Source organism: Cryptomeria japonica, chromosome 3 (genome assembly GCF_030272615.1).
Source record: "Cryptomeria japonica chromosome 3, Sugi_1.0, whole genome shotgun sequence".
Classification (NCBI taxonomy): domain Eukaryota; kingdom Viridiplantae; phylum Streptophyta; class Pinopsida; order Cupressales; family Cupressaceae; genus Cryptomeria; species Cryptomeria japonica.
In genome coordinates this window covers 400605095-400621564 of record NC_081407.1, presented here as the reverse complement: position 1 = coordinate 400621564, position 16470 = coordinate 400605095, and the positions used below count along the sequence as shown (strand labels likewise).

The 16470-nt window shown below is 36.5% G+C and overlaps 1 protein-coding gene across 5 annotated transcripts in view; it reads right to left on the bottom strand.

Moving 5' to 3' along the window:
* The window catches only part of LOC131047909 (probable leucine-rich repeat receptor-like protein kinase At1g35710), a 193253-nt gene that overhangs the window by 99235 nt on the left and 77548 nt on the right, over positions 1–16470 (bottom strand). For 4 of the 5 annotated variants that reach the window (XR_009106307.2, XM_057981724.2, XM_057981725.2 and 1 more), the window contains exons 8-9: positions 4174–4245; positions 3912–3983 (exon numbers count right to left, since the gene is read on the bottom strand). The exons of the other annotated variant lie outside the window; for it this stretch is intronic. Coding sequence is in view for 3 of the 4 variants with exons in the window: in XM_057981724.2 (XP_057837707.2) it covers positions 3912–3983; positions 4174–4245 (144 nt within the window). In the remaining variant the exon portion in view is untranslated. The remainder of the gene's footprint in view (positions 1–3911; positions 3984–4173; positions 4246–16470) is intronic. 5 annotated transcript variants of the gene reach the window in all.

The following is a 16470-nucleotide window of genomic DNA, read 5'->3' as shown; positions in this document are numbered from 1 at the left end:
AGTAGTATAAGGAAGTACAAGGAGGGAGAACGGTGATGAGGTCCTCCTCTACGTACGCCACCTCATGGTAGTTGACTGGTGGTCCCATGAGGCCAAGGGGGTGTAAACAGGGTCCACTACTCTTGGACTTAGAGGAGAAGGACATTCAAGACACCCTATTGTATCTTTCCAAGCTCTATCATGGTTGATTATCGAATTAAGGGAATTCCAATCACAAGAGACGTGAGCCATACGTCTACAAACTGATCCTCACTTCCCGCGGGGGAAGGAGGGGGGGGTACCCGTGGTGTAACTTATTAACCACATCAGTACGTAGAACACGAAGCATATGAAACCTTTATGACATGAGCCATACACCTATGAATACCCACTAGGTAAGGAACATACATGCAGAATAAATTTGGTGTTGTCTCATTTGAAAAGTACACACATATTAAAGAGTAATGTTGTAATTTTGTCCCACATGATGGCAAGATTATGCTCTGATACCACTGTAATGTCCCTACTAGTTAGAGATCAGTGTCCTGCAAGACAGATTGTTAGAATACAACAAATATATATATATAACTAATCTAACTTGCAATTAAACTTCAATTACTTAATTAACACTGATCTCAATTCTTATTTAATAAAAAGGATACGAGTGCAGTACTGGGACATGTCCTTAGGCGGCTGTGAAGCTCGCCTTCTTGGAACCCATCTTGGTTCCAAGCCATACTAGGAAATCGAAGGTTAATTCGATTCCTGTCTTGGATGTAATTTCTTACACCCAAGCCATACCAGGAAATCGAAGGTTAATTTGATTCCTGTCTTGGATGTAATTTCTTACACCCAAGCCATACCAAGGAAGACCATCATATATGATCAATTCCTTGCCTTGGATGATACATCTCATCATCCAAGTCTACCAGAGAGGACCGGCCAAATCCGTCTCTTCTTGGATGAACTTTGTCAACCAAGCCATAACATATATGCATATAGATACTCAGTATATACTGCCTACCAGGGATTATCATAATCCCTGCATTAGGCTAAGGGAATTTCTTCCCAATAGCCTCCATCATATAGCCACATTATTCATATTACATTCTACAATTCATTTATCATTTTTCACTCCATATTCCTAAATTAACATGTATTTGGTAACATATATTCAAAAATCTTCATTAACCTATATTCAAAATATTCATTAACATATATTCAGAATAATTCATTAACATGTATTAAAAATATTCATTACTATATATTCAGAACTATTCATTAACATATATTAAAATTATTCATTACTATATGTGTGTGTGTGTGTGGCACACACATATATACTCTGTGACCCGTAAACACCACTTACCTGTCACAATCCGCAGCCGCAGTGCAGTTCGTAACCCGCAATGTTGCTTCCTATCTTCCCGTCTACCTTCCCTTTTTCCCGTATTACCTCTGTCGTACCACCCTTACTAGCCATGCGTTTGTTCTGTTATATACCCGTGGAGGGGGATGGTTCTGTCCCTCCACGGGGTCCCTTCCGGGGAAGGGGTTGTGACGGTGGTCGCAACCCAGGCTACAACTCCCGTCCCACCACTTCCCGCGGGGGGGGGGGTACCCATGGTGCAACTTATTAACCACATTTCATGTAACAATTAAATATGTTCATTTAATAATTCATATTTCCATCTTTTAATATATTTACATATATTAATATTTTCTAATAGTTTATTTCATGTGTTAATTTTATTTAATATATTAATATTATTTAATAATTCATTTCTTCTTTTAATATATTAACATTATTTAATACATTAACATCATTTTAATAATTGACTTTATCACATTTCAAGAATAAATATTAATATATTTTAATTAAATAATTTATTTAATAAATAAATAGATTTCAAATAATCATTCGTTGTTAATCATTATATTAAGTAATATTTGCCTCATTTAGGATATGTATAACGATCAAGGAGGGGACATGACAGACACCTTATCATTCCTCCTTACTCCCACTCTCTTATGGCTGAGTTCCGATAAGGAATTAGACATAACTATACTTTAAGTTAATGTTCCTGACCCTAGGTATAGAGAATTTATGTTTGGTTATCCTTTTTAGAAAATTTATATTATAGATTATATACATTTCAATGGTTTCCTAACCTATTGCAAGATCTCAATCAGGTATGCATCTTGTTCCATTTGGAGTTTTACATAAAAATGGTGATTTAGGGCAAGAACTAGGGTTTTTACAAAAAAAGTAGCATCATGTTTATTCCATGAGAGTTTCCAAAGCCATTTCATATTGGGAATCATTTTTAACTTTCCATGATCATTGCTCGAGGACAAGCAATGTTAAGTGGGGTGGACTGTAATGTCCCCACTTTGGAATAGAATTTAATGATAAATAATAATAACAAAATTCAAAAAAAATTAAAAATTAAAATAAAATTAAAATTAAAATGTAAAAGAATATAATTAAATATAATTAAATTTTAATTAAGTTAATGAATGGTCAAAAGACATGGAATGAAAAGTTGTGACTCGCTTACACATGAGATATAAAAGGGAGAAGAGAACCTCATTTGAGAGGGGATAATTTAGGAATCAGAAGTGCAGATCTGATTGTGAAAGGTTGGGTCCCTTTAAAGGGCAGAAATAATGAAGAGTTGCACTCTTTCAAAGGGTGCCAATGGCGAAAGAGTGTGTCTCTTGCAAAAGGGCATACATGGTGAAGAGGTGTGACCTCTCCCTTACATTGAGAGATATAAAGAAAAGGAATCAAAGCATCCAAGGGGGGATGTGTGAATAAAAGAAGAACAAATAGATACATACATCAGATTGGAGAAAGGAATTGTATGAAAGTCATTTTCAGACTTGAGGAGAAGAAGATAAAGGGTTGATTGCAGAAGTGATTATGATCTTATTGTGAAGGAGTCATAATCAGATAATAAGTATCAGATTTACAGTGTTGCAGACTTGTGATTAGTACTAGAATTGATTCAAGGAGTTCACTTAGAAGAGATTGTAATCTCTTTATAGCAGATTGGTGATCAGGATTATAGCAGATTTGTGTGAGAATTATTTCAGATTTATCAGGAAGAATGTGAGAAGTTCATAGCAGATTTTGGAAGAGGAAGTATGGCAGATTTATGACAGGAGTATATCAAATTTAAGTATTGTTGCAGACCTATACCAGATTTGTAGAGCAGCTCAAAGAGAAGAGTTGATGGCATTGAAGATAAGTTCTATCTTCCAAACTAGCCTTAGAATTATAAATTAAATATTATAATGAACTATCTCAAGATTGATAAAATTATACTTATAAATGTATTACAATTCTCACCTTAAGTTGGAATTGTCGCCTCTAGTCTAAATTATGGTAAATATCAATAGGGAACATTATATCATGTCTGTGGTTAGGCGGAAAAACAATTGATGATGCTCTCCCTCTCCCATGTTGTACCAGGCTATGCATCTATTCCTTCAAGAAGTTCGTTGCTCTATAATTTCTTAATCTCTCTCTTTCATTAGAATTTAATAATATTTAATTGTTAGTTATTTTCCTTTCAGCAGAAATGGTAGTTAGCTGGTAGTTAAGTTAGTTTGTAACTGTTTCATTTTCAGCTGAATTTGATTGAAATGCAATTCTTTTTCAGTAGAATCATTTTTAGTTAATGAAATTTTCCATTTAAGAATATTGGTTGTTACAATTGATGCAAGCACAACCCAAATTAACAGAAACAATAACATATGTTTGCACAATGTCCATCAACTAAAAAACTAATCAAGTGGTTGTTTCTATAAACTTGATGCGGCTGAGAAATAATTTCATGGATTCATCAACTATTAAATCAAGAAAAACAATGAAAGCAATCTGTCCATGTTATGTAAAATAGATCCAAATTACCAATTGAACTTACAGGTATGTTAATCTAGGAAGAGAAGCAAGCTCTGCTGGTATAGGCCCAGAAATTTTGTTGTGAGACAAATACCTGAACAAACAGTCAATCTTATTGAGGAAAATTAAGAGGGGAAAATATGTAGTAATTATTATCACTTATTTCAAGTGGATAGGAATTATAGATAATAATATTTACAATATATAAAAAATAAGAGTAAATGGGAGGATTATTTGACACTCGAAGACCAGAAATCTGCATTAGGCTGTAGCTAGATACTTACACAATTTCAAGATTTTGTAAATTGGCAAGCTGTGAGGGAACACCACCTGTGAAATAGTTGTGATTAATATACCTGGACAATAAACAGATCACAAATATTACCTCTTTGTTAGAGAGAAAAATTATAATCAGAGACATCTTGGGGATGAGTGAATGGTGAGGAAACATTATCTAGTTGTTGCTTGTGCCTGTCTCCTACCCATATTCCATCCCCCTTCCATCAAAATTTTATAATGTTTGAACACCCCAAGACATCAAATTTTTGTCCAACCCATTCTCCAGAAGTGCAGAGACTCCAAGCATACAAGGATATCCCAGGGACAGAAACCTCAATTGTCCTAGAGATGGGCACCTATTCACTGATGCCTTAGGACTCACAAAAACATAAATAAAAAAGAAGAAAATTGAAAAACATAAACTAAACCTATAAGGAGTCCCAGAAAGGCCACTTACATACAACTCTGTTAATCTCATTTCATTTTTTCAAACAAAAAAGAGTAGGATAGAAGAAGAGGAAGAAAGAATAAGATAGAAAGAAGGATTCACAAGCCAAGGGAGGCCACCACAATTGAATTTCTTTTCCAGATTTTTCATTTCCCTTTTTAAATTATTATTCATTAGTTAATAAAAAATGCATTTTTATAAACAAATTTAAATGATCATGATCTGATTTTTTAAACAAATTAAAATGATCATGATCTGATTTTTTAAACAAGTCAAAGAAATGAATAGTGAAATTTTCATTGTTCAACGGTTCAATGTGTTAAACATATCATATTTATGATGTCTTTATGTTGTTTAAGTTTTATTTTCACTTAAAATATGCTCAAAATCAACTTTTTTCAGTTTGCGGCAGTTGAATAATTCAATGTGTTAAATATATCATATTTATAATTTATGATATCATTTTCTTTTGTGTACGTACATTCAATATTTGCTCAAAATCATTTGTCGGGGGTTTGTAAGAGTTGAATAAAAAAATTGTAAATTGGTTTAGGCTTCATTTTGTTTTCTTTTAATTTTCTTGGGCAAGATGAATTTCATGAATGATGAGGAGAAAGAAATATAGAAATAAATAGTTCAAGAGAACCATAAACTCTTTCTTCGAAGGATGGCTGCTTCCAAGCCCAGTGGCAGGGGAGAGAGAGCAAGGTAGCATATTTCAGGCAGCTAAGTTACACTCTAGTATGTTAAAAAAGGATTTTAAAGTAAAATGTTCTCATACTACTTTTGTATGCATTTAACCACCTCTAATGCTTGCCAGTCACCATGACATATGCAATAAAAGTCTAAAATTTAAAACATCTCAACTGCAAAAAATAACTTGCATCACACATAAAAATGCAACACGTGTTTACTATAGAAAAACTCTAAAACTGGCAGAAAACCCTAGCAAGAGTGAACTATGGTTTTACATGTTTTACAATGCCTCAAAGGTGTTGGCACCTCATTTTGACTGGGTCCTCTTTGCCTGAGCCATGCCCCCATTATGCTTTTTCGCCTTGGTTAGTCCATCATAGATAACCAATCTGAGATAGTTCTTAATGGACTTCCCAAGGTCAAATTTTGCATTTGTGCTGTGTTGATGTGTTTTTTATGACACCATGCAACACTTAAAATAATAAGTATTCTATCCTCTCTTGAACAAAATCTTCTCAGATGCTAAATTATATGATCTACTGAGACGACTCCAAGGTTTCTATTGTCAAGTCTTGATGTGTGGGTAACTAAATAGTTTGATGTGATTTTGCTAAAATCACAAGGGGACTTACATTGTACATGAATGTTTCTTGGAACATTGAATCTATACTAACTTGCTTAAAAAATAAAGGCAAAAGAGATGAAGGGTTTAGAAAGAGTACACTGCTCCTCAGATCAATGATGACAATGAATGTTACTTAGACAAATTCCTTCAAATCAAGCCCTGCTTCACCATGATGACAACAACTACACAAGACTGATGCACTCTTCTAAGGAATAACGAAGATTTTCACATTGCAATTACATCACTCAAATACCCAATGCTGGCACAACTTGAACAAGCATCTACAATCAAACTTAGCACAATGACTAGGCTCAAGCTAACTTTACACTACAGCTTACAATCAGCAAACTACAAAAGTATGAACCAAGGAATTCATCACAATATCTTCATAAACATCCACCATAATCAATGAACTTTAACTGAACTATGAGAAGTAGAGACCATGCAACATGTTGAAATAGCACACCAAAATTCACCATATCTTCAATGAAATAGTATGTTCATTACAACAAGCTCTAGCAACAATCTCCTTTCGTCCTACTCTACTCTACTATCTAGCTAATATCTATTATCTATTGATCCACTATTCTCCTTTAAAAATGAGGAGAGTGGAGCATTATATAGTGCTCTTAATGCAATTGAATGGCCAGGATCAAATCCACATCAATGGCCAAGATTGAAAGATTAAAACCTTAATTAGGGTTTGTTACATCCATTACATAACATTTAATGCTTGATCAATGATAAAATTACATTTTAGGACACATGTCTTCTTTGAATGTTGACCAATGAATGATGATGTTAGCTACATCAAACTTTGTGCCTCCACATGTGGCAGTTATCCTCCTCGTTGGATGAGTCAAGTGCATTAAATCCGAATGGCTTGACTTGGAATGATGTAATTGGGTTGATGATGACTAAGCACCACCTTGGCTTGTGTTGTACCTCATCTTGAAGGAGTGTGGATACCTTGGGCAATATTTCTTGATACTCAACATCTCCTGGCTCGGTGTGATATGGGTGAAGGCATATTCCCAAATTGTATCATCTTAATCAAGTCAATCTTCTAACTTTGATTAACTCTTCTAACTTTATCGCATTTGTATTTCCATCTTCTTGTTTGGGAATCTTGAACTAGTTCACTTCTTGATAAATTGTGATTCCAAATTGGATTGTTTTGAAATCCTTCACCTTAGAGTACTAACAATGATTCTTCGATTTTTGGAGGAAATCCAAGATTGCAAACTTTTCACCTCTCCACTGATATGTCCTGACCTTTTCTTCTTTGTGGTGCAATGTTGTTCTTTGTCTTTGATTCCTTCATGATGTTGAATCCTTATGTGTATGTCTCATCCACATGTTGCAATTGAAGTGAGCTAGCGTATCATTTGTGCTGATCATACCCTTTATATTCACTATCACACTTATGTTGATCTTGAAGTCCTTCTTGTTACTAAGTATTTGTGATGATCTTCACCAGACTCACCACGTTGTACTCTTTCATGTGACTGCATCCCAATTGTGTGAAGTTTGACGCACTCCCTCGGTCGATGATCTTGATACCAGCTTCATCTGTTGATGAGTTCCTTAATGGTATTAGCAATTTGCACTTTGATCCTTTTCTTCAGTCATATCTGCAAACAAAGATGGCATCACACATATATGATGTAGACAAATTTTACAAATCTCTTAATCTGACATGCATTCCAAGTGCTTTAACCTCTGATTTTGATGCTTGAAGGTCAAATTTTATTGAAGAAAATCTGACTTTCAAATTTGATTGTATCAATCCTTGGGGTCTGATTATTGTCAGTTGGATCTAAGTTTAACTTCTAGGTCTGACTTTGGGTCTCCTCAAGATCTGATTACGCATTAACCCCTCTACTTTCTTGCTCAAGCACACTTTCAAACCTTGTCTACACTATATTGGACACATTCTACATAGGGTTGTGTACAAGTTAGGGCACAGATTGCATTGGTGTATACTTTCAGCACTGAGACCAATACTTGGTTGAAATTTTCTAGCTTTCATTTGCATCAAGCAAGGCTGTAATGACCCCACTTCTCTAGTTGCTATCTAGATGCATAAATTCACCTGTCACCCATCTCCATAGGTGAAGTTTAGTGTTGGGAGATGTTGGGTTAGCCAAAGGGGACCAAAACTTAGACAAATTTTGCTTTGGTGAGCCATTTATAATAATACTTTATAATATTATGTTATAAAGTTATGTAATGTCCCTACTAGTTAGAGATTACTGTCCTGCAAAACAAATTGTTAGAATACAACATATATATATATAAGCCATTTTTTAATTTGCAATCTATCTTTAATACTAAATTAGCATAATCATAATTTTCATCTAATAAAAAGGATACGAATGCCATACGAAAGTATGTCCTTAGGCAGCCGTGAAGCTCGCCCTCTTGGAACCCCTTGGTTCCAAGCCCTCTAGGAAATCGAAGATGAGTTCGCATCCTGTCTTGGGTGTAACCTCTTACACCCAAGCCATCCAAGGAAGACCCTTGTCTATTCCTTGCCTTGGGTGATGCCTTCATCATCCAAGTCTTCAGAGGGGACCGGCCAGATTTGTCTCTTCTTGGTTGAGTTTAATCAACCAAGCCATACATATGCATATCAGTTTTCAGTATATATACTGCCCTAGGGATTATCATAATCCCTCCCTTAGACTAAGTGAGTTTCCTCCCTACAGCCTCCATCATATAATCACATTTATAATACATTTTTGCATTTGATTACTATTTTCCATTCTATATTTCACATTTACATATTCCTGATTTAACATGTATTCCCTAACATATTTTCATAAAAATGTTCATTAACCAATATTCACATTTATTTATTACGTATATTCCTAATTGTTCATTAATATGTATTCATTAACATATATTTTCACATATCCATTTAACATATGTTTACACATTCCTAAAAACCATTCCTTAATATAAAAATATTCATTAACATATATTAAATATATATTAATTATATTTATTAACATATATATTAAATTATCCATTCATTAATATATATATAAAAATATTAATTACTTGTATTTGTTAACATATACATTAAATAAGTATTAATTATATTTATTAACGTATATAATTAAATGTTCATTATTTATATTTGTTAATATATAACATGAAGTGTTCATTCATTACTTACCTGACCTCTTCCTCTTTCCACGCAGCAGACCCCTTATCCTCCCACTGATTTTCCCTTCTTTCCTTTCCTCTCATATTCTCCCCTGAGCCTTCCCTTTATTCTCCTCCACGTCCTTGGTGGGGAGTCATGTCCATCAGAGTGGATTTGGGAATGGCAGTGACTCCTTGAAAAGTCACCCCTTCCCAATATTCGTTCCCAATCCTCCTCCCGCTTTTTTTCCCTTTGCCTAATAATTCCTACCAATTGCTCTTCGTATGCCATCCTACCCTTCCCTTCATCACATCCCTTCAAGGCTATTATTATTATCAATTAGTCTCCCCCTTACTAATTGCTGGCATTAGTCTTCCCACTTGTCTCTTCGAAGAACCATTCTAATTGCTGCTCGTAATGGTGATTGCCTTGTTACTACTAATCAATGATTAGTTAGATTGGTATATGCTTGCCAAATCTTTACGGATGACTAAATACCTTGAAGAAGGATTCCTATCGGTTCCATCATCTTAGTCATAATTAATATGACCCGATGCTATGTTTGGTTGATAATTTTTATATTGAATATTAATATTAATTGCTCTATATATATATATATATTTCTTTTATAATTAAGAATATATAAATTATGTTTATAATATTAATTTGTTTTTATTTGAATGTTAAAAAATATTATTAGTAATAAATAATAATATTTAGTAAATAAATTTTAAGTGATCATTTGTTGGTAATTAATATATTAATTAATAATAGTTAATTATTCCATTTGGGATATATATATAACGATCAAGGGGGGGACAAGACAAGTTACTTTTTCTAAATTTAGAAAAAGTTAATAAAAGTGACTTTATTAGTTACTTCTGTTGGAATAAGTAACTTATATTAATAGTTACATTGCACTTTTCCCTAGGAGAGTTAATAACTTAAAAGTGGTTCAAATTTCATGATGAAGACCCCCTCAAGATGGCATCACTTTATGGAGGAAGATTCCAAGGAATCTTCAAGAGATGCCTTTAAGAGGTTCGATCTAGGCTTGAAGAGCCAAGAAGGCTTTGTATGTTCATTTTTGGGCATGATTATTTTTGGTAATTTTGAAGGAAAAATACTTTTTCAGGTCTGCAACGATTTTATAGAGAGCTAGAGCAAGGTTGGGGACAAAATCCTCCAATCTCTTGATGACAGGACAAAAACCCTTCATCAATCATCAATCAATTTTAGCACAAAAGGTTGTATTTGGTCTTCAAGGGTTCGAATCAGGCATTTGAAGGATAGCAGCAGCATCACAAGGATTCGATTATCAGATCTAAGAGGGAAGGAGACCGAATTTGATGAAATTTGTGCATTCTTTGGCTAGTTGTACTCCTTAGACCTGGCCATACCATTCCATTTTGCCTGTGGGAGCCAAAGAAATAATTAGAAGGGTTTCAGCTCAAGTTTATTGCTCAGAATTCATTGTCAGCAGCTAATAAGAGGAAGCCACAAGTTTATTTGGAGGAATTACACCATACTGGAGCTAGATCAGCGAATTAGAGGGGCAAATAGGGTCAAAATTGGGAATCTCTCCTGGCAAGGTTTCAAAATAAGCTTCAGAATTGCCTATTATTCATTCAATTGTTTTTGTTAATTATTGTCTAGGAGAATAAAGTATATTGGAGCTATTCGTGCATCTTGGAAGCTCCTGTAGCAGCATTTTCATTCAATAAAGTCAATTTAGAGCCTCCAGGCAAGGCGTTGGATCACTGGTAGGCCAAATTTGGCAAACTAGAGTTGAAATTCATTAATTTCTTGCATTTATTAGTTGTTGTTAATAAATCAGTTATTCTAAAATTTAGTCCAGTTGATGTCAATTGTTCTTGCTTGCATTTCCAATTTGCATTATTCATTCTATCTCCTAAAACCCCCAAAAACACATCAAACTCAAACTTCTGCAATTTAAACTCCAAGCTACAATACACTGGTCAAAGTTTGATACTGAGACAAAACAAATCGGAATTGAGCCATCACCAAGTCGGCATCTTTCAGTGGTATCAGGGCAATGATCCTGCCAGCCTGAGGGTCATCAGAGTAATTCTATGCATCAGGGCAGATTTGGTACCTACAGATTTTACACACGCGGGAGACCTCGGGTGGATTTGAACTTTGTCACTAAACCACCATTGAAGACTATTATGGGTGATATTCCAAAGGGTCACAGGAGCCCTCCCAAACAAGAAAGACAAAATCCACTTGATCCTGATGAGGTCATGAGAAGCTTGGCTGATGAGCAGCAAAGAATTGTCCAAGCTATTAACAGGTTACAGGATACACTGGATATGATGGATTTGGGAGATCACAAGGGTAAGCACAAAAGTCATAGTAAGACAAATTCAACTGCAAGGAGTCGTGGCAGCAGTAGGACTCCATCTTCCCTGGGTAGTGCATCTATTTCACCACGTAGAGACAAGACTCATACGAGGACAATAGATAGGCCTATGCTTCCTCGATTCACTCCTAGAGATGAACCACCGTTGGCTGATCCACAAAATGGAATAACTTTCCAGGATACAGTTATGGCTGTCAGTGATGAGTGGGCTCGACTTCCAGCACATGTCAAAGATGCTTTCCCTTTGCATCAATATTGTATGCAGCGCAAAGATTCCATATTGTAGACAGCGCAAATATTGTAGACAGCAATGGAATAATAATTTGAAGAAAGCTACTAATAAGCTGACTTTATCCACTTTTGATGGCAATGGCTCCATTAGTGCACGAGCATGGGTCCATAAGTTGGACATATACTTATCCTTGAAACCTATGGCTGAAAATGAAGCCATTCAGTTTGTTGTCCTACATTTCGAGGGTGTTGCATACGATTAGTGGCACCATGGATTACTCACTTAGAATCATGCTCTTATTCATTCATACCCAGAGTTCACAGAGAGACTGATTGCCAAGTTTGACATGAAAGATGTGGAACTTTATTACAGGGATTTAGCTCTCCTGAAACAGTCAGGACATTGTTGTGACCATTTCACACATCGCCCCATTGCAAATGGGGCCCCCCTCTTTTTGCTTGTTTTTCGCTCGACTTTCGCTTTGCTTTTTAGGGTTTTGTTAGTCAGTCAATTGTCTGGATTTAGGGTCAAGCCTTAGGGTTTTAATTGCCATCTTTTTGGGCCAGAATCTAGTCAATTTTGAGAGCTTTTGAGCTTCTTTTGTAAGAATGCAAATTTTGAATGCAATGATTTCGCCAAAGTGGTCTATTTTCAATTGGAATTTTGAGTGCAGAGCTTAAATTTGTCTAAGTGTTGAAGGTGAAATGTGAATTTTTGTCCAATTGACTAATTTTGACCAAATTTTGACTTTTTTGATTTTTGATCCCGGGCGTTGGGAGTGATTTGTTTTTGCCTCGGGAATTGATTAAACTTGTAAAATCATGATATTTTGGCCTGTAGGAGCAAAATCGCTCCTGTCCCTCAGTGAAGGACCGGAGCTACAAATCAAATATTGCTTTGTCCTTGCAGGATTTCAACGACTTGACGATTTGAAGATGTCCAAGGGGATATGTTTTATCGAATGAATATAACTTGAAGAGCAAACATGAAGAAAAATGGTCCAAAATGCCAAAATCGCTCCTGTCCCTCAGTCAGGGACCAGGGCGAAGTACATTGTAGCTCCCATCCCTCTCCAAGGGACCAGAGCGATATTCTTCATAGGGCGAGATTCAGGCAAAGATCAAGTCAAGTTTATGTTTGAAGGCAAGAAAGGAGGTGAAATGAACTCATTGAAGATAAATTGAAGATCACCAAATGCCAACAAAGGACCAAAATGCTTAAGTTCTCTCCTGTCCCTCAGGAAGGGACCAGAGCGATTTTTGTTGTGGATGACTTTCTTGCCCAATTTGAATGGATCCCAAGGCATAGATGAATGGAAGGGTACATTACGAATCCGTTGAATATAAGTTTCGAAGATGATAAAGTGAAGTGAAGCCCACAAGAGCAAGGTCGCTCCTGTCCCTCTCCAAGGGACCAGGGCGATATAATGAGTATGTTGCCTTTTCTCCAAAATTCAAGACACTCCAAGACAAGGAACGAGGTGGCAAAGGCGTTTCAAGGCATCTCAATCAAGCACGAAGTATCCAAAGTTGCCAATATTGGAGGAACCACACCAAGACATCTAATTCGCTCCTGTCCCTCAGGGAGGGACCAGAGCGAAAGTTGCATAAAGGCATAAATCTTGAAAGTTTATCAAGCATCAAGCAATCAACGAGGATCAAAAGACTACGTTTTACACGATGATAGCAATTACAAGTTGGAGAACGCAAGCATAACCTCAAAGTATTGAAGTTCGCTCCTGTCCTTTGGGAAGGGACCAGAGCGATATTGAATGTATTGAACAATTCATGCAAAAATCACGTTAAGTCAAGACTTCACGAAGTTGTAAAAGGTTCAAGGCGTCTTTTGAAGGTGATATGCAAAAGTTTTGAACGTCAAAGTGTTATCAATTGAGCTAAAAGACTTATATCGCTCCTGTCCTTTGGACAAGGACCAAGGCGATTTTTACAAAAACACTTATGCTCCTTCAAAATCAAGACAATGCAAGGATTGGCGAAGTAAAGGACGTCCTTTGGAAGGCAATGAACGAAGAACGAAGATCAAATGTTTGCAAATTTGAGCCAGGACATGGAGATCGCTCCTGTCCCTCTCCAAGGGACCAGGGCGATATTTGCCAAAACACATGATATCCTTTAAAGATCACGTTGAAATAAGGTTGCACAAGGTTTTAAACATCATTTGGAAGGCGATACAAAGGGAGATAGACGTTAAATATTACCAGTTTGAGCTTAAAATGGAGAAAAGACAAGGATCGCTCCTGTCCCTCTCCAAGGGACAAGGGCGATGATCCTTTAAACATCAAAATGCCTTGTGAAAATCAAGTGGAACAAGCATGGAATGAACAAGCAAGGTTATTATTCACCATACGAGGAAAAGTTGATATCCAAATGGAGAATTTCAAGTGAAAACATTAGGATCGCTCCTGTCCCTCTCCAAGGGACCAGGGCGATATTACATCCAAGGGCATTCCTTCGCACAAACAAGTCAATCAAACTCGAAGGACCCAGCTAAAATGTCGATTTGAACGTGGAAATGAGGACTTTGGACGTCGAAATTGCAAGAATCATGACAAAGTTGATGGATCGCTCCTGTCCCTCTCCAAGGGACCAGGGCGATGAGGTACGTATCTTCCATTTTCAAAATTTGGCGCTCAAACATACATTTTTTGAATTTATTTAAAATGCTAAAAAAAAAAGAAAATCGATATTTAATGAAAATTAGCATTTAACTATTGCGCTTGGTATCAATTAATTATTTTGCCTTGTAAAAAATCGAAATTTATTAATTAAAAATGAAAGGCATTTAATAATTAATTAATTAATTAATAAAAAATCGAATGGAGTGTTTGGTTTGGAGAGTCGGCCTTGTTATTTATAAAAAATCGTTTTTAATTGCTATATTTTTACAAAAGTCGGCCTTGGGGATGATAAGAGGTGAGCGCTATAAAGGGAGGGTGAAAATTGTTATTTTCACATCATTATTTGTCATTTCTTACATGTGATCTTGAGGAAGACAAAGGAAAGTGCGAAGTTGTATTCAAGGAGCGAATTTCATTTCAAGTTAGAAGGCGCTAGTAACTTCCAAGGTGGTGCGAATCTATATTGGGCGAACTTGCCAAGGTGTTAGAGGATCAAGTCAAGGACAAGAGGGTGGCGAAATTGATATTTTGAAGAAGGAGATCACGTTGAAGACTATATATTTTCGATCTTTTTGCCTAGGCGAATTTTCTTTATTTGCATTCTAGAGTTAGCTCTCTATTGAGGTATGGCGATTTGATTTTATTGTTTTAATTTTGAATTGTTGATCGTCATATTTTAAATTTTGAATTTTGAATTTTGAATTCCTAGCTCAATCGTTTTATTTTAGGAAATGATAACTCAAAGACTTATCATGGAGTTTCCTAAAATTCATCTCTCTAATCTATGTTATTCATTGCAAAATCTAGTTCTCATTATGAAATGTTGTGTAGGTATGGCAACCCCGAAGGCGGGAGCATCCACCAGTCGTTCAGCTCTCATGAAAGAAGATCAGAAGACCGAAGAAGTGGAGACCAAGATCGTGTCGAAGTGGAGCCACATTGGAGATACAAACTTAGGCAACTTCAGCACGAAGAAGTTTCGAGAGGTCCCTTACATTGGCAAGCCATCACCTGTCGCCCGGAGAATAATAGAGAGTGGCATCATTAAGGCGGCCGGCTTTTCTCCAGCTGTTCAGTGCCATGAGTTGATGATCGAATGTGCTCGTCACTATGATCCACAGTCCAGGACAATCATGTCCAAAGAGGGAAACACTTTGGCGTACCTTTCAGAGGAAGCTATAAGTGAAGCTTTCCATCTTCCAGAGCACAGGGACATGATATACAAGAGCATAGAAGGTGCCAGATCAATGTACGAAGATGATCCAGATGCTTGTCTAAGCATTATCAATAAGAACTGGCTACTTAAGAGCCGTCCCCGTCTGAGCAAGGTCCCGAACACACCGCACAGGATTGATTTCCAGGAGGAGTACAGAGATTTAATTACCATGCTCAACCGAGTTACAGGAGCCCCTCATGCCTTCTATTTTGAGAAGTGGATGTTTTACTTCATCCAGGTGATCGTTCAGGGAAAAGGTACGATACATTGGGCTAGGATGATTAGCCATTGCTTGGACGTACAGTTGAGGAGACTCAAGGCTACTAAGTCCTTCCACATGAGTTCATATGTCATTTATGCCTTGATTAGGAGTGTTGAGTACGCAGGAATACCTCACAGAGGAGTGATTGGAAGAGGACCCAGCGAGGTCAGAGCTTGTGATTCCTATGCCTACTTGCATCATCCGCCAGGGAGCAACTATAAGTTAGTTAATGATACTTTCACGATGAACATCACAAGGACGTTGCAAGGAGGAATTCACAACAGGTTATCTCAGGATGCCCAGGAATTCATAAAGAGGTATGGTGCTTGGTTAATTCAGTTTCCCAAGTTCACTTATATTAGAGTGCATGCATGTCCTTTACCTCCATACATGTTGCCGAGATATCCGACAGACAGAATTGTGTTACTTGAAGTAACAAGACAGTTGGCAGCATATGTGAAGGCATTCAGACACAGACATCAGAATGGAGTTCCAGTACCTATCATTTTGGGTAATTCAATTGAGGTATGTCCTAATGCTTTAGCCATGGATGACGCAGAGAAGGAGTTAGCCTTGTATTCTTTTCCATCTTTTGCTTTGAGAGAAAGCTTTGATCCACATGGACATTTAGAGGAGATAGTCGGCAGG